The sequence below is a fragment of the Exophiala xenobiotica genome (assembly GCF_000835505.1).
Source record: "Exophiala xenobiotica strain CBS 118157 unplaced genomic scaffold supercont1.2, whole genome shotgun sequence".
NCBI classification, from domain to species: Eukaryota; Fungi; Ascomycota; class Eurotiomycetes; order Chaetothyriales; family Herpotrichiellaceae; genus Exophiala; species Exophiala xenobiotica.
Window position 1 is genome coordinate 2,137,672 of NW_013562493.1, and position 20,650 is coordinate 2,158,321.

Below are 20,650 nucleotides of genomic sequence, written 5' to 3' on the forward strand. Positions count from 1 at the left end.
GGGTCGTTGGCAATCTTGTATGTGGTTCTCTCGGCTTTACCGCTGCAAGCGAGAGGAGACGCATCCAGTATGCCCAAGTTCTTGGTTTAGTTCGAATGCTATATTGGCCATTTCCGGAGAAAATGATACTAGTTGATTCTGGATCTTTGCGCACGCTCTAACCAGCTTGCATGAAATATGTCCGTCCGGGTTTTACTTTAGACGAAGATGCTTGTTTTGCTAGTAGCTCCAGCCCTCCCTTGGTCCTCCGGCGTCGAGCGGATTGTGACTTGTAGACCTCTTTGAACCGAACCGCCAAAGACACTTTCAGACGTGGGAGATAGGAAATACTGTAGTTGCACACGCAATAACCAGAGGCGAGTAAAATACTTGATACTTGAACGACTGATTTGCTATCTTGCCACTATCCTCAACAGACTAAGACATTCCGACCATTGAGGTCTCCTTCATACTTGCTATACTCGTCGGATCTCTCCCTGCACATACATTGGCAATTCACCATTTGAAGCACGGACAACGTCCTCAAACGCCGACTGGAACATGATGTACACCATCTCATCGTTGTACAGATTCCGAGAGAACAATGCCTCCTCATGTCCGATCTTAATCGTCGAGGTCTTCCTGCCGGCAGCGGCGGCATCAGCGAGGAGCTGCGCCTGGATACATCGGTCCATGGCGCCAAACAAGAACGCCGCACCGTCAACAGTCTTTGCGACCGTCAAGTGGCCGTGGTTCTGTAGAATGACGCCTTTGGTATCTCCCAACGCAGCGGCAATGTGCTCGCCCTCGTCTGGGTCCCAGGCGATACCGCCGAAGCCCGCGTAGACGCCGTGATCCTGGTAGAATCGGCAGGCGTCTTGGTTGATCATTTCCAACTCACAGCCCAGCGACGAAAAGGCCTTACTCGCGACCGAGTGGCAGTGAACGGCAGCTACGACATCGGGACGGGCCTCATGCACGGCTGAGTGGATGACGAACCCGGCGGGATTGATTGAGTGCATGTTGCCGCCCTCCTTGACCTCACCGTCTTTACTGACGAGGACGAGGTCTTCAGGACGCATGTGGCTGAAGGATTTGCCGTGCGGGTTGATCCAGAAGTGGTCAGTCAAAATGGGGTCTCGCACCGTGACGTGGCCGCCCGCGCCTTCGTTGTTGTAGCCCTGAGCACCGAGCCAGCGGAGGGCAGCAGCTTGGTGTAGTTTACGGAAGGCTCTCTCGTCTTCCAGGCTGCGAAACTCAGGGATCCGGATCTGGTAGATGTCCTTCGAGTTGGGGCCGACTTGCTTGTAGCCACCGTATTTGAACTCCATTAGCGGGTCCTTCTCGGCCTTAAGAGTGGTTGTCCCATTTTGGGTTGCTGTTGTGGCTGTGGTTGTCGCTGATGGTGCCATGGTCACCGAAGAATGGAAGGAGCTGTGTGACTAGCTCGTCGGCAGAAGTGCTAACGGTAGGATGGCAGTGTTTACTTGAGGATTCCTATCTGCAGAGGTGTGAAGACGTACATCTACCAACCTAGCAATAAATATTAATGGTGTGTTGTCTGGCGCCATCGCCACGAGGAGGATCGTCGAAAACCAGACTCCGCACACCGGAGCGTGATGCTTCTGAAACTTCCATCGCCCAGGGCTGGCCACTCGTACGTCGCCAGGAACTGGGTATGGTGGGATGACAGCAGACAGCAACGTGGTTAGACCGGAGCAGATGCCGACAAGATCCAGGGGGCTTCTTTCGGAGCGCGGACCGCCATTTTTGGTGTAGAATATCAGTCTGGTTGTATGCGGCCCCACAGCCGACGGTAGTTCGGTACCAACTTCATCGACTCATTGCCGCCCAGACTATCTTTGATTTGCAGACCGAGCAAGACCGAGCAAGACCGGGCAGAGCTGAGTTTGGGCAGCGTCGGCAAGGATTTGGAATCATTTCCACTGAGGGAGTCGCAAGGATCAGAAGACTAGCCAATGCCCTGAGTTCTCTTCCAGACTGCAAACTTCGCTCGTGGATCTCCGTCCAGCGGTACCCGCAGGGCAGGAGGCATTCGTAAAGCCGATTGTTGGGTCTGGAATACGGCAGAGACGTTCACCAGTGTTCCACAGACTCATTGCCAGCTCATGCCATTGACGTCAATTCCAAACACAGTATTCAGTTGCATATCGGAAAGCCCGAAGCCTTCGACCTGTGGGAGGTCCAGGTTCGTGTTGAACAGGTCAAAGTCCCACTGAAAGTCTGCTCCAAAATCTGGAAGCGCGGTGTCTCCACGGGGCATGATTTCGCTGAGTAACTGCTGCCTTGATTGAGTGCTTTTCTGGATAATGCCTTTTACCTGCTCCGACAATTGCTCGAATGCAACTCGATGCGTGGTAACAGTCTTCCATCTGCGAGAGATTTCGAGCAGGATGTCTCTGGTGGTGTCGATCGCATTGACCATCGGAAGGATTTCTGAATCGATGGGACCAATATCCTCATCGGTGTGGGTGTGAAGGCCTCTCAGGATTTGAATGCCGCAGTAAAGAATGATAAACCCTGAGCGTAGGATATCTTGGACGAAGGTCCAATGTGTCACCAGAACATCTCTTCGTATAAGCTGTTGGTAGCACGTTACCACCTCAGATGCGGACTCAAGACAATACCGCAAGAAGTGAATATTCACAGCTGCGTTCGGTGTCTCCATACCAACCGGAATGACCAGCCCCAGGAAGATTCTCATCCTTTCTCTGTGGAAATTGATCTGGAAGTATTCATGGCTCTGGAAAGAATTCGTCGGGAAGGGAGTGAGTATACTTGAGTCTCGCCACTTCTCAAGTTCAGCATTCAAGTGCCTTGCAAGCGCTGCTTTTTCTTCATAAGAACGGTCGGCCGCTCCGATCCCATATAACTCCCGACGGGCTCTTTCAGCAAGCTTTCGAAGATGGCAATGCCTGATGAGGATGGTGACCTCACTGTAGCCGGATGGGCTCGATGCTAGACCAGCTTCGACCTCTTCATCATTGGCGTCAAGTGGGAGCTTTTTGGTAAGCCAACGTAAGGAGGCATGTATGCGGTTGACCTACCTCAACGGTGATGTCTTGTTCTGAAATTGCAGTTGGCCTGCCAATGCTGTGACTCTGATGTAGATCACTGATGAAGGAACACCAGAACAACCGTCTTCTCATCTGCTCGGAAATTGGATCGGCTGGCTTGACTGCAGCTCTGTGATATCCATGCTGTATGCACGTCCGCACGGCCTGCCGTGCGAGATCCCAGTGATTGCCAACTGGTGCCTATGCTCAGCGGAGTTCATCGATCACACAGAAAAGGGCACCACGACCTACTTCCGACGTCATGATGTGAAGCAAATAGCATGACAAGGTGCGTATTTTGAATCTGGGTCGGACCGGGAAAATCTGCTAGAATACTCGCGTCTTCCATGGCGGTCGTGTAGTAGTCGATAGGCGCATTTCGTAGCCCAGAGTCTCTCAGCTGCACAGCACCAGAAGCGAAAATCATGTAGAGTTGAAATCGATCCTTCCGCCGGTCGACGTCGCTGTAGAAGGGGCTCGAACTGTACACGCGGGATATTTGGCTGTAGATTCCTCTTCGGCTCATAAATGGCAAGACCGTATGAGGTCCATTCAGACTGGACACGAATGCGTTAGTGGTATATGACGCGCCACAAAAGGCACCAAGAACTTGCTAGGCAGCGACCAGACGACGTGCAACATCCAGAGAGGGGAGTTCAGCGTGCTCAGCTTCGTTTTTCTCGACGCTGTACTGCTCCCGTGCCATCAGGGAGCCCAACCGAAGCACGCCGGGACCTAAAGCTTGCCCAGATACAGCTGCAACTACTAGCTGCCCGACGCTTGTGGTGAACCCGTCAGCTGCAGATTGGAGACGTTGATGAAGAGACCTGCCTGAAGGCACTTCCCATACCAGTAAACTTTGATAATCGAGGGTGGTTTGAACGGGCTCCTCCTTCGGACGATAGGGCGGTTCGAGGACTCTCATTCACCAGTCCAGGTGCGTCGCTATTTGGCGTTGCCTGGGATCGTCGTAGCACATCGCGCAAATGCTGAAGGCGGCCGTGAAGTTCGTCAACATCCCTTTGCGAGACCTTAGGATTGAATCTCATATTCCATGTGCTGTACTCACCTCCGAGGCAATTTGCCACCAGTGTGAGGGTCTGTCACAATGCATATCCTTTTCGTTCTCTCACAGTTCCAGCATGCATAAAGTCTTCGATCGCACTGGTGCATGATGTGAGGGTGCAGCCCGCGGACGACCGGGGTTCACATACCCTTAACTTCTTCTCCTTGCAAAAGATACATGCTCCTTCTATCAAGGTTGAGAAATTCTCTGCATGCTCTTGGGTGAAGGTTGCCATTGACCGTTGACCGAGCCTTGATACCCAAGGGCTGAATTTGCGGTTTTGAGGAGCAGGTCGCAGCTTGGGGCTGCAGCAGCGCAAAGTCGTGAGGCGGAGAGAGAGAAAAGCGCTGCTTCAGGCACGGACCGTTTTGAGCGGGCTGTTACGTAGGTGGGTTATAGGCGTTGATTGCGCCTAAAGTGCCTAATTCAAGTTGTGCTCGCTTAGTCAAACCATCCTTTCTAGGTGATAGAAAGCCAAGGCCGGCATCATCTTTGGGGTCACTGGGCGGGGTATGTGGGAGCTGGCTACCTTTGCAATTCTTTCTCAGCAGGTCTTGGTTAACTTCATCAAACCCCATCAACCTCACCGATGCTGATGAATGGAAGTCAATGATCCATCACAATCCTCATCTCGTCAGGGTGTGGCATGCCTCCATTGTCGTCAAAGGAAGAAAAGAGTAAGTCTTTCGTAGGCGCCTCAGACAGGTCTCTAAGTTGACTCCCAGTGTGATCGCCGAGCGCCCAAGTGCTCCTTCTGTGAGAGAAGAGGCTACGAATGCATAATCCCAATCCCATCGGCGGAGAAGGAACGACCGACACAAGAGTAGGGCTCGAACTCGTCCTACACAACGTTAACTAAACCAAGACAGCATCTCTGAGCAGCTCAGAGACGAGATAGCGAGCCTAGAGCGACAGCTTCGAGAAAGGACGGCTGACGAAAGAACCAGCTCGCTTCAAAGCAACCTGCCACAGCCAAACATCCCGGCGACCACGGCTTTGCCAGTTGAGCGTAGCACTACTGCTCTCGGCTTCGAGACAGCCGTCGATCTAGGAGTCCTCGGTGAGCTGAATGCTGCAACAATCTACGACCGTGAAACATACCACCTTGGGCGGATGATCATTCGTGCTCTTTCCATGGACGACGACCAGACTCCCGACGTGCCGTCTTCGAGAGCGTTACTTGTATCGGCAACGTTCCTGCAGGATGCCGAGCTCCAACCTCGTCGAGTGCCGTTAGGCCTTTTGTCATTGTACTTGGATAACTACTTCCGGCACGTCCATCCAACCTTCCCAATGCTCAATGAGAGCACAGTACGCCAATGCCTACGAACGTTGTGCGCCGTCAGCAGTCTGACCAGCGCCGCAACAGACCGGGTTGTGCTCTACTTAGTCTTAGCTCTGGGTTCCTTATTGAGTGACAAGGAGTCGTCCTACGATTCTTGCTATTCTGCGCGGTTCTTCCACCGCGCCTTACAAGAGAAAATCACTTACCGCGAGACGATCGACACTGTGCATATCCTCGTCCTCTTCACGTTGTACTCGCTCTTCGACACGAGTGCAGGCAGCTCGTGGCATCTCGTGGATCTTGCGATGCGCACGTCCATCATTCTTGGTCTGCATCACTCAAGTTCTTCGAGCTCAGATGCCGTTGCCTCAAGTGACACTGATTCCACGAACGACGTCACCTTTTGGAGTGTATATCTCCTCGACCGGTAAGTCCTGCCTAGATCCAGCGGAGGACGTCGCTGATATCTTGCAATTCAGGTGGATCAGTCTTACCCTAGCGCAACCGGTCACACTTCCTAATTTTGAGATAAGAACCAGAGTAAGTCACTGTGCACACAAACCCCTGGTGTAAATCAGCTGACCTCTCAGTTTCCGTCGACGAGTCAAGCTCACAGTACTCCATTCCAGAGACTCTGCTACTGGGCGTTTAAATTTTCGGATCCTGATCAATTGGACCACAACGCAGAAGAGGAAGTGGAATTCTTGACATTCGAGAAAACCTTGCCGAACTCGGTATCCGAAGGGGACTACATGTCTAGTCTATACACACTCATCGGCCTACAACTATGCACCACGCATTACCAGAGGACGACGAACTCTGCGCGAAGTACTTTGCGATTGCCGAACGAGTCCGGGATTCCGCAGCAAGTCAACACAGTTGAGCAGCTCATACTCACTGGCATTCCCATGCCATGGCCAAGCGGATATACCACTTTCCAATTGACATTGACCGAGATAATCCTGTTCAACAACGCAAACAGGCTTTTCCTCCTAGACGGCACAAAAAGGCTTGTCGACACGCTGTCCACGGCGTACCGCTTGTTGATGCTCCTCGCTAGGAGATTTGAGCGATTTTCAAACCACGCCCGCTTGATAAATGATGCCCGAACCATTCTTTGCAATCCTACTATGGTGAGCATCTTCCCCCTTGGCGGACTGGCCTCCAGGCTAATACACTGTCTAGAATAACGAACTCAATGGCTTCGACTTCCTCGCCATATCGAGACTATATGATCTTTGTAATTGTGCTTTGGAACCCCTCGGCGTTGCGCATGGTGGAACCTAAGCAGTGATAGGATCCGACTTGCCATGCAGAGACATTATCTTGATATGTTCACGTGCTGTGCAACTCATACCTCAGCCTTCATATTCGGTATCTGTTGTCATGGCCCATTGACGTATTGTTCTCTCCCGGATAGTCATGATCATGCCGCAAACAGAACACAGAGCGAGGTGATGAAAAATCCTATAACCGTGATATTGTTACATCTGTACAGCTATGCTCTGCTAACTCCTGAATATCTTTGCGAAAATGCCTCTTTTGGCCTCGCTTGGTGCTGATGGTCCGTCCGTGCCAACTCCAACGCCACTCAGTCGACCCTGAATTCTTTCAGCCAATGGCTTCTTCGGAGGCCTTTTCTCGTATAATGCCTTGTGCTCTTCATGCACATCATGCATCGCCTCGTAGTCAACATGCACGAATGCCCTCTCCACATCGGCCAACCCTTCCAGCTTTCGCTGCAAGGTCTGGCTCACGTCATGCGTGACCTTGAGGCTCTGTTCTTCGTCCATGATGATGTCGACTTCGACGTAAAACTTGTCACCAGCATGGTACGCCCTGACCGTGTCGATCTTGCTGATTCTCTCGTCATGTGTAATGGACACGTAGACAACTTTGTTCAGGAAGTCCTGTGGTGCTGATTTGCCGACCAGGTACCACACGTGTTCGAAGGCCGTGGATGCCCAGGAGTAGAGAATCAGCACGGCGATGCAGATTGCTCCCGTGGGATCGAGGAACCAGACTTGCGTGAATCGAGTCCCGACAATAGACATGATCAAGCCAAAGAGATTGACCGCGATGTCGTTGCGGTGATCGATCATGAAGATCCGTGCTGCAGGGTACCGGCGGAGGATGAAGCAGTAGACAAAGAGAGCGCCTTTGGAGAAGATCGCCACGCCAACAAAGATAATGGGGATGATTTTCAACGCTTTCGAGTCATCAGGCTCTCCGTCACCAAGTCCTCGTGCAGACTCGAGGATCAGCTGCACGGCAACAGTGGTCATCAGAGCGCAGAACAGAATGATCCCGACGGTCTCGAGTCGTTTGCGTCCGACGGGATATTTGGCGATACTGGGACGTGAGGCCATGCGGGAGGTAATCAGCATCACGATCGAAACAACAAGATCCATCTGACGACCCAATATGTCAGCGTCTCATAACGTGTCTGAGGGGATGGATGCAATGCCTTACAAATGCGTCTGCAGCCGTGGCGAAGAGCGACAATGAGCCTGTCGAGATAGCAGCATAGAGCTGGATGACGAACAGGCAGAAGTTGCACACAAAGCTGGCGTTGACGGCAAAGCGGACTTTGCCTCCATTCTTGAGCATGTCCTGGACCTCATTGGCCTCTTCATCAGCACTGGATAGGTAGGCATCGATGAGTGCGTTTTGTCGGTTGTAGTACTTCTTGACTTTCCGTTGCTGTCTTTGCTTGATCAGGCTGGTGCGTTTGTTGTCAGCAGGACTATCCTGCTTCAAGGCTCGAAGTGAATAGGGGTCGGCTGGGTCGATCAAGTCTGTTTGGGCTGGGTGGGACGTTTGAGACTCGACCTCATGTTTGGGCTTAGGTACGGAGCTGTCACTGGGTACTTGCGAAGCCTCGTTCTCAACCACAGGCGATATCTTCTCGGTTGACAGGCGGGAGGAATTGTTGGAGGGAGGAACAGGGGTACATTCTGCGTTGACGCGTCCACGCAAGCTCTGGGAATTCATTGTCAGGTGGTTCAAGCGAAGCTCTCGATTAACCACCCAGCGGAAACAATAGCTGACTGGCCTGTCATTCGCTTCTGGATCTTGCCAACCAAGCCGAAGGTCGTTATGTTTCCACCGTAAGGCGCACAGATGTCGAGGAGACGCAAATCTTTGCCGAGAAGCGAAACAGGAGGGTAAGTAAACCTTGAAGACGAAAGCGCGGAAGAATCTGTGATGAGCGGAACTCAGAAAATCGGTAAACAGAACCCGGGCTCAACTCCTCGACAGCGCACTTATCTATAACAGACAAAACAGTAGTCAGCCAGTTCCCCTGGATCAACACGCATATGAGCACTTTTGTCCCAGCGTTGGCCGGGCTGTGTTGGTGACGTCCTGGAAGCTCCTGCCATCCGCTATTGATTTGCGGCAGTGTGGAGCAAGACTCTGTGATATGGAATCTTGAGGCAGCATTGCCTTGTTATTTTTCATGCCGAGATCTTGGCTGTTTGTCCCCATTGCGATATACGTTGCAGGTTGGTGAACATCCAACATTAGACTCCTTTGTTGTTACGGATCACCGATACTTGCCAAGACCAACTAGTCCATCTTAGGCGATTAATAAAGCGGCGTTCCATATTTCCAATCCCATTTACTTCGTACCGGTTTGACTTCCGATTCATTCTTCACGTCTACTCTTTATCATACCAGGTAGTATCGATCCGACAGAATTAAAAGTACCCAGGTAGGCATTTAGCTACTCGTACTCTTTGTTGATGTCCATCAACAACTCTTCACAATCTGTTGCGTCCCCTTGGGGTCTCCGTTATGGCTTGCCAAGGCGGAAGTCTCTGGACTTGTCACAGGTCTGCAAATCCTGCGGAGATGTCGATCGAAGGGGTTGCTTCTCCCGGCAGATCATGCTTCTTCTTTGAGCTTTGGACAGGTAAGCATGCGGATCGAAGTGCTTGTCGTTGCCTCATCCTCGTCCATCTCTGGGGTTAGTCTTGGGCAAAGACAACTAGAAGAGGCATTATCCACTCCAAGGGTGCCCGATTGGCAGCCAAGACTCGAATTCGTGAGGACTCTGTCTCGTTTGGCCTTGCAACAAGAAGAATCCTAGCTTCAGTTCACTAACGAGCCAATTAACACCCACGAAATCAGCATCAAACGTCGGCTCCTGGGTGGTATGCCAAGGCGACTTACGAAGCTCACTTTCAGGTACGCGCTCAGATCCAAGGTCCAGACGTCGCCACAAGCCGTAGTCTCTCGCGATCTGGACTGCATTCTAACTGGGTAATGCTAGTTGTCTTCTTGTGGACGCAGAAACACTGGTGCTGGTGTCTGGCAGCGTTAAGAGACGAGATATGCCGAAGGCCAGTAAATTCGGTGGATATCGCCAGAACTGGACCAGAAAGGGAGTCTAACAACGAGCGCCTTTTCAGGTTATCACCATGGGATGGCGTGCTGGCCCGACTATGTCTCAATGATTGCATTTCAGAGCAATTTCAGGGTACAAGCACAGCGCGGGATTTCAAAGATCCCGAAAGAAGATTCATCCCTCCAACCGGCCTTCCTCGTCACTGGAGCGGGTTGTCTACAAACCATGAGGCTGCAGATCAACCCCGGACCAGCTTCATCCAGACCGACAAGGCTCGCCTGATCTTTCCAAACGGACGTGGTCTCAAGGTGGGCTACATCAGATAAGATTATCCTTTCCGCTCTCGCCTTGCGAAGGCGACGGTCTCTTCGCGGAGTACGTGTGAGGATCAACAGTTGCCCTCTCAACTTGAGACGGTCGGGATTCCAGAAGATATGAAATCACGTTTCAAGTGTCGTGTGAACAGAAGCCAAGAGATACTATGGAATGATCTGATGATGCTTTATACAAGCTTGGGTTTCTTGAATTTGGAAATTCCCTTTCCTCAAGCTCTGGCAGCTGCGTCCCATCTTTCATTCGACTTACGAGGCTGTGCTTCGACCTTTTCGTTCGCTTGGACTACTTCACTTCTCCTTGTTTTCTGTAGGGACTGGTTCCCTTGACTTGGGCTTGCAGACATGTCTAAACCACAATGTGGCGGCGGAGCCGCGGACCTCGATGACTACGACCTTCCACTCCACGTTGCCGCTGTCTTTCTGGTGTTTGCATTCAGTATCGGAGGAGCTGGTCTCCCGGTCGTGGGAAAGAGAGTGCGATGGTGCAAATTGCCGCCTGGAGTTTTGTTCTTCTGCAAGCACTTCGGAACAGGTGTACTGGTCGCCACCGCTTTCGTCCATCTGATCCCTACTGCGTTTGATTCACTCAGCGATCCATGTCTCCCCTCGCTTCTCACGGACGATTACCCCGCCATGCCGGGCGTAATCATGATGGCCGCCTTGTTTGCGCTGTTCACCATCGAAATGTACCTCAAAGCCAAGACTGGCGGCCATTCTCACGGCGGACCTATGGGCCACGGCACGCCGGCCCTTGCATCACAAGGCGCGCTGGCAGCACAGGGAGCACGGCCTGGTGTTTCTACTCCTCTGTCACTCCCAGAGTACGCAGCACATCCAAGAGCCAACTCGGAGCACGACGGGTTTGAGAAGCCTCATGCCTACACTCACAGCTATGAGGTCAAGGCTGCTGTGCGTGAGGAAATGGAACAATACAACAATCTTTCCGACATGCCAACCTGGTTCCAAGTCTTCTATGCTCAATACGTCCGCCAGCGTGAAGAGCTCAAGGAAATGGTCATGGCCGTCACACCTCGAGCAATCCTTCCAGCAGAGCGTTCGGCATTCGATACCAGCTCCGCCGACCTGTCCGACACCGAGTCGGTCGCTGACGAAGGACTCCTCAAACGAATGAACCTCAACATCACTCTGCTCGAAGGCGGTATCTTGTTCCATTCCGTGTTTGTGGGCATGACCGTATCCATCACCACAGACGGCTTCGTGGTGCTCCTCATTGCCATTCTCTTCCACCAATTCTTCGAAGGCCTAGGTCTAGGAAGTCGTATCGCCGCCGTTCCTTACCCCAAATCATCGATCCGTCCTTGGGTCTTGGTCTGCGCATTCGGCACTACCTGTCCCATTGGTCAAGCCATCGGACTCTTGACACGAAATTCCTACGATCCTTCCAGCGCCTTCGCACTCATTCTCGTCGGTGCCTTCAATGCGTTGTAAGTGATGATCCTAGTACTGTCTCTACTTTGCAAAGCTGAAACTAATGCGTCTTTAAGCTCTTCCGGCCTCCTCATCTATGCCGCGCTGGTCGACTTACTCGCCGAGGATTTCCTCTCCGAAGAGGCGGCGCTTACTATGACGAAGAAGCTTAAGATCAAGGCTTTCATCTTCGTTCTCATGGGTGGTAAGTAGTAACAACGCTCAAAAACAGTGACTTGTCCCTGAACTATATGCTGATTCTACCTCAATAGCGGCTGGTATGTCCATCGTTGGAGCATTCGCTTGAAGCCCATCCATCCATCCGCCCAAAAGGCAGGGGGAAAACCAAGCAACCATCCGGACACCAATTGAGCAGAACACCACACAACGACCCGATCTCGCAAAGCTCAATAAAACGCTCTTTTCACATTCATTACGTGGACCCAAACGACAAAGCACGTCTCTAGATCACCACTGTCCTTGAATCAAACCCCTTGAAAAATCACAAAAACGCCAACGCAGACGCAAAGCGAACCTCGTGTCGCTGGACCGATCCTTTGGGATATAGACTTACCGTCTGCCACAATGCTATCCTCGTACATGGCAATATCCGCAATACGACTCTCTGGCTGTTGAGACGATCCGCGCGAGATGAGGCCGCAAATCAGCAAGGAACGGTGGAAACCAAGGGAGAAAAACTAGATAATCAGCACTGGATACATCTCAATGGGATACAGCTACCTTTTCATACTTGTATCTAGAAGCCTTCGCCAATTCATACACTATTCTCAATTTCGGGTGTCAATCCTGCCATCGGTGCCTTGAGGAAGATACAATCTGCAGCCCAGGTGCTTTGCCGGTTCAGGCTGCTCTTTGCGCCATGTGTCCGTCTTAGATGCTCCCTCGTCTTTCAGGAACGAACTCGATGGTAATACCATCACCGCCTGTCATGACGACTTCTGCGTCCTTGTTCGACATCTTCACGACCGTCTTGATCCAACTCAAAACCCAGCAACTCAAGTCTCCATAGCCGGGAGTCTTGGCCTGGGCCTCGCCGATCGTCGTAAGCGCCATGTTGTAGATTTGCAACATCTTGTCGGCGTCGACAACGGCTCGGCATCTCGGGCAAGCTCCATCATGATGCCTCGGACAGCCACATACGCTATGCGCGTACCATTCGGCCAGGCAACGGATGTGGAACGGTTTCTTGCAGCACGCTGCAACCTTCGACTCCACATTCGTTGCCTGCTCAGCCTTTCCGACTGGGTCATAGCAGATGGCGCAAACGTCTTCCTCGTCACTCATAGAGACGTCATTGCCATCCATATCTTGTTGATTGTGGTTGGCTGGGATTTCCGCCTCAATGTGCGTTTGGAACTCTGGCCAGAGATGAGCGTTGTGCAAGCCACCGACGCTCTTCCTCAGAGTGTTCATATTCTCGACTCCGAGGATACACATCTTCCCGAGGAAAAAGTCGACTGCGTCTTTACCATGATTGGTAGCACAGTCGGCGAACGCAGCCTTACACAGCACCCCGTCCAGCTTCGAAGCTTCCGCGAGGTATCCGGTCAACTCTGCTTGAATGCTAGCCAGAGAAGCCGATGCACCACGTCCAAAAAGCTTTTCCATGTTCCCGGCACACAAACCCTGTAGTAAAATGGTCCGAGCCTCAAGCTCCACTTCTGCCCTGCTTAGAAAGAAGTGGCACGACGTGCCATTCCACGACTCTTGAAACCGCCGTGAGCTCAGTTCCAAGATCTCTTTCAGACCGTTGTTGATTTGCTCACAACATCCTGTCAAGGTGGTAAGATCTTCGAGGAGTAGTGCTTTTGGGTTGCGGCCGGTTGCTTTAAACTGGATAGCATCTCCGTCAGTCATTCCTAGCATTTCTGGGGTTTGACGTGCGCGGATTTTCTGGCCTCGAAAGGTAAAGAGCGCGGGATGCGGTCTCTTACAAGATCCAACCCAGAACGCTGCCATAACTTTATTCATCTTCCAGGTCTTTTGCACCCATATAAAGTACTCCTGTTCGCCATCAACGACGCGAAGTTGCAGGGATGCCGCGCCAGCACGACTTTCAGGGGCCATCGGAGCCATTGTTGTACTTGTGGTTGGATGGGTGTCGATGGTGCAGCCGACGACCTTTTGGTATTGCTTGCAGGTGCTTGAAAGCTGGATGCGAAGATGCGAGGATGGAAAGAGAGATGCAGGATGGAACGAAGACACCTCTATATAGCTCCTGTATCCAATGCCTCAACAACAGCACCGCCTCCATGTTGCCGTTCATAACAATGACAGTCGACATTGAGGCAGTCGAGGCAGTGTTTGAGGCACAATATCGAGGCAGGCTTTGTCGAGCTGTACATTGTGTTTAGATATATATAACAAAGGAGGCTGAAGAGTCTTTGAAGAAAGAGGCGAATGTCGCCTAGACAATGAATGACAAAGAGGGACTCGACAGCGACGGACAACCCATAGATGCGTCCGTCGCAGCCGCGAAATGAGTCGTAAACGAGTTTATCGATTGTGTGGATCCTGAACGCTGATACTCGAAAAGTGCACGCAAATTAGACCTCTCTGTTTAGGTTCTCCTTCAACTCAAGGCCTTCGTCCTTGGGATTTGTATACTCCGCCTGGCACAAGGATCGAATTCCGAATACGCCTAGCCAGTAATTTCCTTGGGGGTATTCTGGCGCGATTTGATATAGCAAGTCGCTTTCCCAATTAATGTTGTTGTAGACACTATCGCTGCCGTTAGCAGTGAAAAGCGGTGTTGATACGGGCGGAAGCTTCAAAAGATAATTCAACAACACCATCCAGAGGTTTTCTCCGAGACTTACTTCATGATGCACATCACGGTTTCCGAAATCCACACGACCAGCCAGATAATCCAGTACGCTTGACTGGATGCTTTGTGGCGAAAGCGATATCCAACTGCCCAGGTGACCATGCCGATGAGGGCCGTTGGCTTAGGTAAGACAGTGAGCGGATGACGTCGAAGTGAGAAAGGTGGTGAGATGGTACTTACCGCGCAAAGTCTTTGAAATCGGCAGGCGAGGTTGAGGTAGGCTATACGGTCGGGAATCGTGGTTCGCGACGCAGTCGCCATTAACCAGCAGGTCTGGAGAAAAGCCATCCTGCAAGGCGACGAATCAGAGTTGGGGGCTGCGTCAACGGGGAAACCAAAGGGCGCGTGCGTACCAGTGAGTAGCGAGGAATGGTGAGACGGTAGCGATGAAATAATGACTCTGCGCTCCGTAGAGCGATCCCAAACATGCAGACGCGATTTCTAGGCCCACCGACGATATGGTCAGGAAGTAGAAGATCAGGTATTCTTGGTTCCGGCGAAGCGGGCCACCGGTTCGGAAGGGAAGGGCGGGTGGCTCGTCCTCTCCGGCGTTATCGATGGGTTTCGGCATGGCGATGGTGCTAGAAGGAAAATTGTAGAGGAATTGAAGGTGCACTCGGGGATGGAGGGTATGACAGGTGTGAGATGATGAACGAAAGAGTTGTGATGAAGTTGAAGTTGACGTGAAGACAATCAGCTGCTTTAGGCTAGCACGTCGTAGTCATCAATATTGGCGGATGATGGCGGTAAACCACGTGACTACAGAGAACCTCGCGGAATTACATATCTCCGGTACGCTCACACCTCACCAAGTACTATGCTCGGTATGTAAGCTGCGCGTGTCCGCTCTTTCAGGTCTTACCCGAATTCTTAGTAAGGACTCCAAGGAGTAAGCACCGTAGCCCGCCCTCGGCTTCAGCCTTGCCCTTAACAATGAGGGGTCAGCCCCGGAAGCACCACAGGATTATACAATTCTTGCCATATTGCGTGCTTGAGGAGATCTCAATGACCTTTGCAAACCTCATATTCGTATGCTTACCTATCTAACTAGGCACTGTAAACCATACCTACCTTAGGTTCACAATTCTGCTTGCCCCCTGCCAACCATGTCCCCCATCAACCCTCCCCCGCCCACATCCTTCGCCCAACTCTCCTTCCCAGCGCCCGGCGTGGTCCTCGTCACATATAACCGTCCCGAAAAGCTCAACTGCACCCGTGCCGCCGACGTCGTCGAGTTGACCAGGATCTTCCAGTGGATCGACGAGGAACCTACGCTGTCCGTCGCCATCATCACCGGCGCCGGCGACAGAGCCTTCTCGACGGGCGCCGACCTGACCGAATGGCAGTCCAAGATCTCCGGCCCCGGTGCACAAGCCCAACCGGGCGCTGGACCAGGCGACGTCCCCGGCGCGATCCCGCTCTCGAACAGAGTGGGCAAGAAACCCGTCATCGCCGCCGTCAATGGCCTCGCTCTGGGCGGCGGCTGCGAGACGATAGTTAACTGTGACATCGTCGTCGCAGCCGACACGGCCACTGTAAGTCAGCGTTGGCTTTCCAATCCAATCCAATCCCTTCTTCTCTTGAATGCTCTAAGAGTTGGGTCCCAAGTCTGCCTTCCCACTCCACTTCCACTCCCGTTCTCGCTCGTTTCACAGACTCAAGACTCTGCCCTTCCTCCGCAACTGACCACATTCCTTCCCACCCCCTGCTTGTGTCCACAAACTTCAACCACCTGCAAGAACATCACTGCATCTCGCTCACGGACCAACTGTGCCCTCCCCTCCACTGCCCCTTACGAGAACCCAAATCCCCACTCACAAACAAAATCACAGTTCGGCCTAGTCGAGGTCAAACGCGGCGTCGCACCCTACGCCGGCGTCCTCCCCCGACTCATCCGCACATTAGGTCTCCAACGCGCCTCCGAGCTCGCCCTGACCGGCACGACATTCACCGCCACACAAGCCCACACCTGGGGCCTGGTCAACAAAGTCGTGCCCCGCCAAACGCTCCTGGACGAGGCCGTCCGCTACGCCACGCTCATCGCTGAAAACAGTCCCGACAGCATAATCTGCACGCGCGCAGGCCTCCGGCAGGGCTGGGAGACGGCCAGCGTCGTCGAAGCCACCAGAATCACAGGCCAGAAGGAATGGGCGGACCTCCAGCGTGGTGAGAATATCGTAGAGGGTTTGCGCGCGTTCAAGGAGAGGCGTAAACCGAACTGGGTGCCGTCCAAGTTATAACTCAAATTCCGACATGATCACTGAAAAATGATACTTCCTCGTACTGGCCCACGACATTCATGATACGGCGTCCTTAGCACGGTCTGGATGCATCAACATTTGAACGCATTGCTTCGTCCAGTACATTAGCATGACCAAACACAAAGAATGTGAATAGAAAGAAACAGAAATCAATATCACCATGAGCATTGAGCATTATCTTAGCTATCTATCCTGGCATGATTTCATGCCCCATTCTCTTCTTGCTCCTGTTGACACCCGCTTCCGAAGTGAATTGCACAGCCCTCAATAAGACACTTGTTCCCATTTGCAAACTACTGTCGGCTCAATAGCTAAGGTAAGCAAGTGAAGTGAGAATATTGTAGTAAAAAAAACTAAGAGACAAGAAAGGAGGAAATAAGCCTTGTCGCACAATCGCCGGAGAAGCTGAAAATCGTAGAGCACATGTTTCCACCAGGTATAAAAAGCATTTGCACGTTCGTTTCGTGGTTGAGGAAAGGCGAGTACTTTATCCACATGAGATGGGTGCCGACACCAAAGGACATTTACAAAGCAGTTCCCGGTGCCGATGTACCAGGGCCGAGTTTCGATGGTCCGATGGGTGAGTTGCGCTTTTCTCGGACAACACTGGCAGAGTTGCTTCGTCGTCGAGTCACATCGGCCATTGGGGACGATCTGGACGGGCCAGGCGACATGCTGCGTTTTTGTTGAGGTCGAGGACCAGGGGAGAGTGGTCGAGGAGCTTGGTTGAAGTGTCCGGGACCTGGGCTCATCGCACGTGAAGGGCTCATCGATCTTCCTGCAGGAGACATTGGTCGTCGAGGACCTCCCGCCGGACTCATGGGCCGAGGAGGGCCAGCAGGGCTCATAGACCTGCTCGCAGGAGACATTGGACGTTGAGGAGGGACCATGCCAGATCGAGGAGAGCTGAAGTTTTGGCTGCGAGGAGTTCCAGCAGGGGACATAGGGCGAGACATGGGCCCTTGTCCTGGTGCCATTGGTCGAGCGTATTGGTTGAGATGAGATGGCTTTGGCTTGGATGGTTTGTTGGCGAGGCACGTTCGTGGAACCACACCTTGTTGAGAGCGGTCAAGTCTGATGCACAAAGCCTGTAGAACGGTGTTAGCATAATGCGTACCATGGTCAATTATGGGCTGCTTACCCATCCGTCATCATACTCGTGAAGCATTCGAACGAGTTGACCATTCTTCAGTTCGAGTTCATCGTCCATTGAAGGCGCGAAGTCCATGAGAACGCGATAGACATTTCCTTGAGATTGTTCATTGGCTGGAGAAGCATTCGCAGCTGCCGCGCCTGCGACCGCAGCAACTGGCGTAGATGGCGGAGCTTCTTTTGGAGCAGCCTGAGGACCGGGTACAGCTACAATGGCAGGCTCCGCCGCCAGGGCAGATGTGGCTTCAGGAGCTGGGGCGGGTGCCTGAATCTGAGCAGGCGTTGGGATAGGATCTGAGCCGGCTTGTGACGCAACAGCATCAGCAGTAGACGCGCCAGCAGCAGCAACAATTGGAGCCACAGGAGTAGGTCCAGCGGGAGGTGTAGAAACAGCAAAGTGTGTTGGTGCTGCGTGCACCGGAGCCGCGAGTGGCTTTTCGGGGTCAGCGAAAGGATTTTGTGGATCAGCGAAGGGATTCTCCCGTTGCGTTGGTCTAGGAGTAGGGCTTGGTCCGCGTGGTTGAGGCGAAGGACTGAGATTTCGAGCTGAAGCAGGGCCTGACTCTCCGACGGTTTTCAACAGGTTGCCGCCGCTGAGTCGTCCTCTAGACGGCTGAGTGAATTCGGGCAACATTCGAGAGACGGGTCGCAGGCTTAGGCGGGGAGCAATAGCGCTGGAAACAGTCGGACTTCGATTGACCATTTCAGTGGCAGGAGGAGCGCCAGCTGTGTAAGCTGATTTCTCATTGTCCTTGTTTGCTTGGGCTTCGCGCTCTTTCTTCTTCTTCCCGAGTAGCCAGAGTAGAAGGACTGCCAGGACGCCAATGACTGCGATAATGCCAATGGCAATACCTGCTTTCGCGCCGGTTGACATTCCGCTGCTGGAAGTGCTTGTCGAGTCTGACGAAGAAGAGCCGGCTGTAGTAGAAGCACCTGCAACGGTGCCTTCGGCGACATTATTTGGTGAGAAGGTGGTGCTCGGAGTTGCACTCAGAACCGAATCCGAAGCGGTGACTGAAGCAGCGGCGTTTGCGGCAGTTGACGCAACAAGAGTCTCTGTGGGAGCTGTACTGTACTCGATTGAGGCCGAAGAGGCTGCAGAAGCAGCTGCACTAGCTGTGGCCACAGCGGGTGCACTGGCAGAGCCATCCGTCAAAGTTGTATAGCCTCCAATGACACCAGTAAAAGTTGGCTGCGCAGTAACATAGACGACGGAGTAGACTGTGCCTCCTTCTGTGCTGAGAGCTTCTTGCCGCCTTGCCAGTTCTACCATCTTGTCGTGGAAATGCTGGTGAGAATGATCCATCATGGGATCCTTGTGTTATCTTTCAATGGTTCCCCGGACGCGCAATGGTATTTGAGTCGAATGGATGGGACTGAAGAAGAGGTAAGACCTGTGTTGCCGGCACTGGTTCTAGTTTATTGAAAACTAATGACAAGGTCAGGTATCAAGGACGGGCCAGTGCGATTGTCGATAAAGGAAGGGCGACAATCGACACCAAAGTCGTGAATAGGGACAATATGGTGAAGTGAAGAATGAAAGGTCGCGCAGTTGGCCTAGCTTGCAAGGTGCGGCAGCGAAGTCAACGCATGGAGAAGTGAAAGATCAAGCAATAGAAGAGGTAATCAACCTGAGAGTGGCAGTGACGCGGTGACAGAGAGCATCTCATGAGAAGAATAGACTGCGGTGGAGAATGAGTGGCATCAGTGGTCTGCGTGGGAAATAAAAATGTGGAATGAACAAGGGAGCGGAACACACTGGGGCTGGACTGCCGTGGGCTTTGACAGCAGCTATTGGTGTGCCTGGATTTAGTTGAAAGCCACAAGGGCGCCTAAACCTGGATTCAGTTTAGGCGCGGCGGACCTGCAGCTGTGGAGGGTGAGTTTGCGAGATTGCAGATTTGGCACGAGAGAGAGAGTTGACCAGCAAGTTGCACGAGCTCGTTTGCTCGGACAAGTCGAGTTACGACGAGCAATCAAGCACCCGATGAATGACAGCTCAATGACATTATTACTCTGTGCTTCCCGCTTAACAGACATCGTCGACTCACCAGTTATACATAGTACAGTACAAGAGTCGACCTAGGCCTTACCAAAACTTCTCCGTTGGCTGCACTGAAGCCTGGTGCGCCATCGGTTCAGGGGCCAGGGCACCGCCTGTCTCATGTTTGGCGTGCTCTCTTCAGGAATGCGTGCATGCGCTCAGTGTGGCCATCAGCGGACTGCCACCAACGCGTCGTCAATCATTGTTCTCTTTATCCCCTTTATCATGAGAAGCCGGCAGATAAATACACTCCTTTCCGTGATGATTGATGAAGTCCTCAATCGCAATTCAGCTATGCTTGAACTTCTTACCCGCGAGAAACAGCGCCGAGCCTGATCCATGTCATCAACGGCCGTCTTTCCTAGGTCCTGTCAGCCATGGAAATTGGGGTTGGACCATCTCATGATTAATGATTCCACTCGCTCTCACTAGCCCACAATTCATCATTCGCCAATCTAATGTGTATCGGAGTGTCCCAATCATCTCGCTCTCTTTTGTTTGCTATCGTCTGGAACTTCTGTTGCACGCCTACACGCATATGCGCCCCGGCAATACGCAAAATGACCCTCATCGTCGTCTTCTATATTCCAATCACGCCATTATGTGCCTATTCATGCGCTGGATAGCAGTACAGCACTCGTGAAAGCAGTAAATCAAGTAAGATCGACGGTATCACAAAGGGTGGCTGAATCAATCACTGTGAACAATGTCAACAAGATTGCGGTGAGCCCTTTTAGAGTGAACATTTCAACTCCTCGAAAGACATTATGGGAGCCTAAAGGCTGTCATATTTGGAAAGATTCTGTCACATACTTTTTTCATGA

General features: G+C 52.3%; 9 protein-coding genes across 9 annotated transcripts; 3 read left to right on the top strand and 6 right to left on the bottom strand.

Annotated features, from left to right (window-relative positions):
- Positions 1 to 455: 455 nt before the first annotated feature.
- Positions 456 to 1,391, bottom strand: PV05_02991 (uncharacterized protein; the record flags this gene model as incomplete). The annotated part of the gene is made up of 1 exon (XM_013463609.1): positions 456 to 1,391. One exon carries the CDS (start codon positions 1,389 to 1,391, stop codon positions 456 to 458), a length of 936 nt encoding a protein of 311 aa, XP_013319063.1.
- Positions 1,392 to 2,095: 704 nt separating this feature from the next.
- Positions 2,096 to 3,582, bottom strand: PV05_02992 (uncharacterized protein; the record flags this gene model as incomplete). The annotated part of the gene is made up of 3 exons (XM_013463610.1): positions 2,096 to 3,001; positions 3,048 to 3,250; positions 3,309 to 3,582. The coding sequence occupies 3 exons, from the start codon at positions 3,580 to 3,582 to the stop codon at positions 2,096 to 2,098; spliced, it is 1,383 nt and encodes a 460-aa protein (XP_013319064.1).
- Positions 3,583 to 4,684: 1,102 nt separating this feature from the next.
- Positions 4,685 to 6,886, top strand: PV05_02993 (uncharacterized protein). The gene is made up of 6 exons (XM_013463611.1): positions 4,685 to 4,799; positions 4,848 to 4,945; positions 4,992 to 5,834; positions 5,887 to 5,947; positions 5,998 to 6,540; positions 6,593 to 6,886. The coding sequence occupies exons 1-6, from the start codon at positions 4,722 to 4,724 to the stop codon at positions 6,692 to 6,694; spliced, it is 1,725 nt and encodes a 574-aa protein (XP_013319065.1). The 5' UTR covers positions 4,685 to 4,721; the 3' UTR covers positions 6,695 to 6,886.
- On the bottom strand, positions 6,882 to 8,498 carry PV05_02994 (uncharacterized protein). Its single transcript, XM_013463612.1, has 2 exons — positions 7,880 to 8,498; positions 6,882 to 7,818 (listed from the first exon to the last, which is right to left on the bottom strand). Exons 1-2 carry the CDS (start codon positions 8,399 to 8,401, stop codon positions 6,916 to 6,918), a joined length of 1,425 nt encoding a protein of 474 aa, XP_013319066.1. The 5' UTR covers positions 8,402 to 8,498; the 3' UTR covers positions 6,882 to 6,915.
- Positions 8,499 to 10,435: 1,937 nt separating this feature from the next.
- Positions 10,436 to 11,828, top strand: PV05_02995 (uncharacterized protein; the record flags this gene model as incomplete). Its single annotated transcript, XM_013463613.1, has 3 exons — positions 10,436 to 11,538; positions 11,599 to 11,726; positions 11,794 to 11,828. 3 exons carry the CDS (start codon positions 10,436 to 10,438, stop codon positions 11,826 to 11,828), a joined length of 1,266 nt encoding a protein of 421 aa, XP_013319067.1.
- A 584-nt stretch (positions 11,829 to 12,412) lies between these two features.
- On the bottom strand, positions 12,413 to 13,618 carry PV05_02996 (uncharacterized protein; the record flags this gene model as incomplete). Its single annotated transcript, XM_013463614.1, has 1 exon — positions 12,413 to 13,618. The coding sequence occupies one exon, from the start codon at positions 13,616 to 13,618 to the stop codon at positions 12,413 to 12,415; it is 1,206 nt and encodes a 401-aa protein (XP_013319068.1).
- A 470-nt stretch (positions 13,619 to 14,088) lies between these two features.
- On the bottom strand, positions 14,089 to 14,940 carry PV05_02997 (uncharacterized protein; the record flags this gene model as incomplete). Its single annotated transcript, XM_013463615.1, has 4 exons — positions 14,089 to 14,263; positions 14,362 to 14,489; positions 14,550 to 14,658; positions 14,723 to 14,940. 4 exons carry the CDS (start codon positions 14,938 to 14,940, stop codon positions 14,089 to 14,091), a joined length of 630 nt encoding a protein of 209 aa, XP_013319069.1.
- A 430-nt stretch (positions 14,941 to 15,370) lies between these two features.
- Positions 15,371 to 16,807, top strand: PV05_02998 (uncharacterized protein). Its single transcript, XM_013463616.1, has 2 exons — positions 15,371 to 15,904; positions 16,202 to 16,807. Exons 1-2 carry the CDS (start codon positions 15,476 to 15,478, stop codon positions 16,607 to 16,609), a joined length of 837 nt encoding a protein of 278 aa, XP_013319070.1. The 5' UTR covers positions 15,371 to 15,475; the 3' UTR covers positions 16,610 to 16,807.
- Positions 16,774 to 19,457, bottom strand: PV05_02999 (uncharacterized protein). Its single transcript, XM_013463617.1, has 2 exons — positions 17,772 to 19,457; positions 16,774 to 17,718 (listed from the first exon to the last, which is right to left on the bottom strand). The coding sequence occupies exons 1-2, from the start codon at positions 19,089 to 19,091 to the stop codon at positions 17,155 to 17,157; spliced, it is 1,884 nt and encodes a 627-aa protein (XP_013319071.1). The 5' UTR covers positions 19,092 to 19,457; the 3' UTR covers positions 16,774 to 17,154.
- Positions 19,458 to 20,650: the final 1,193 nt, after the last annotated feature.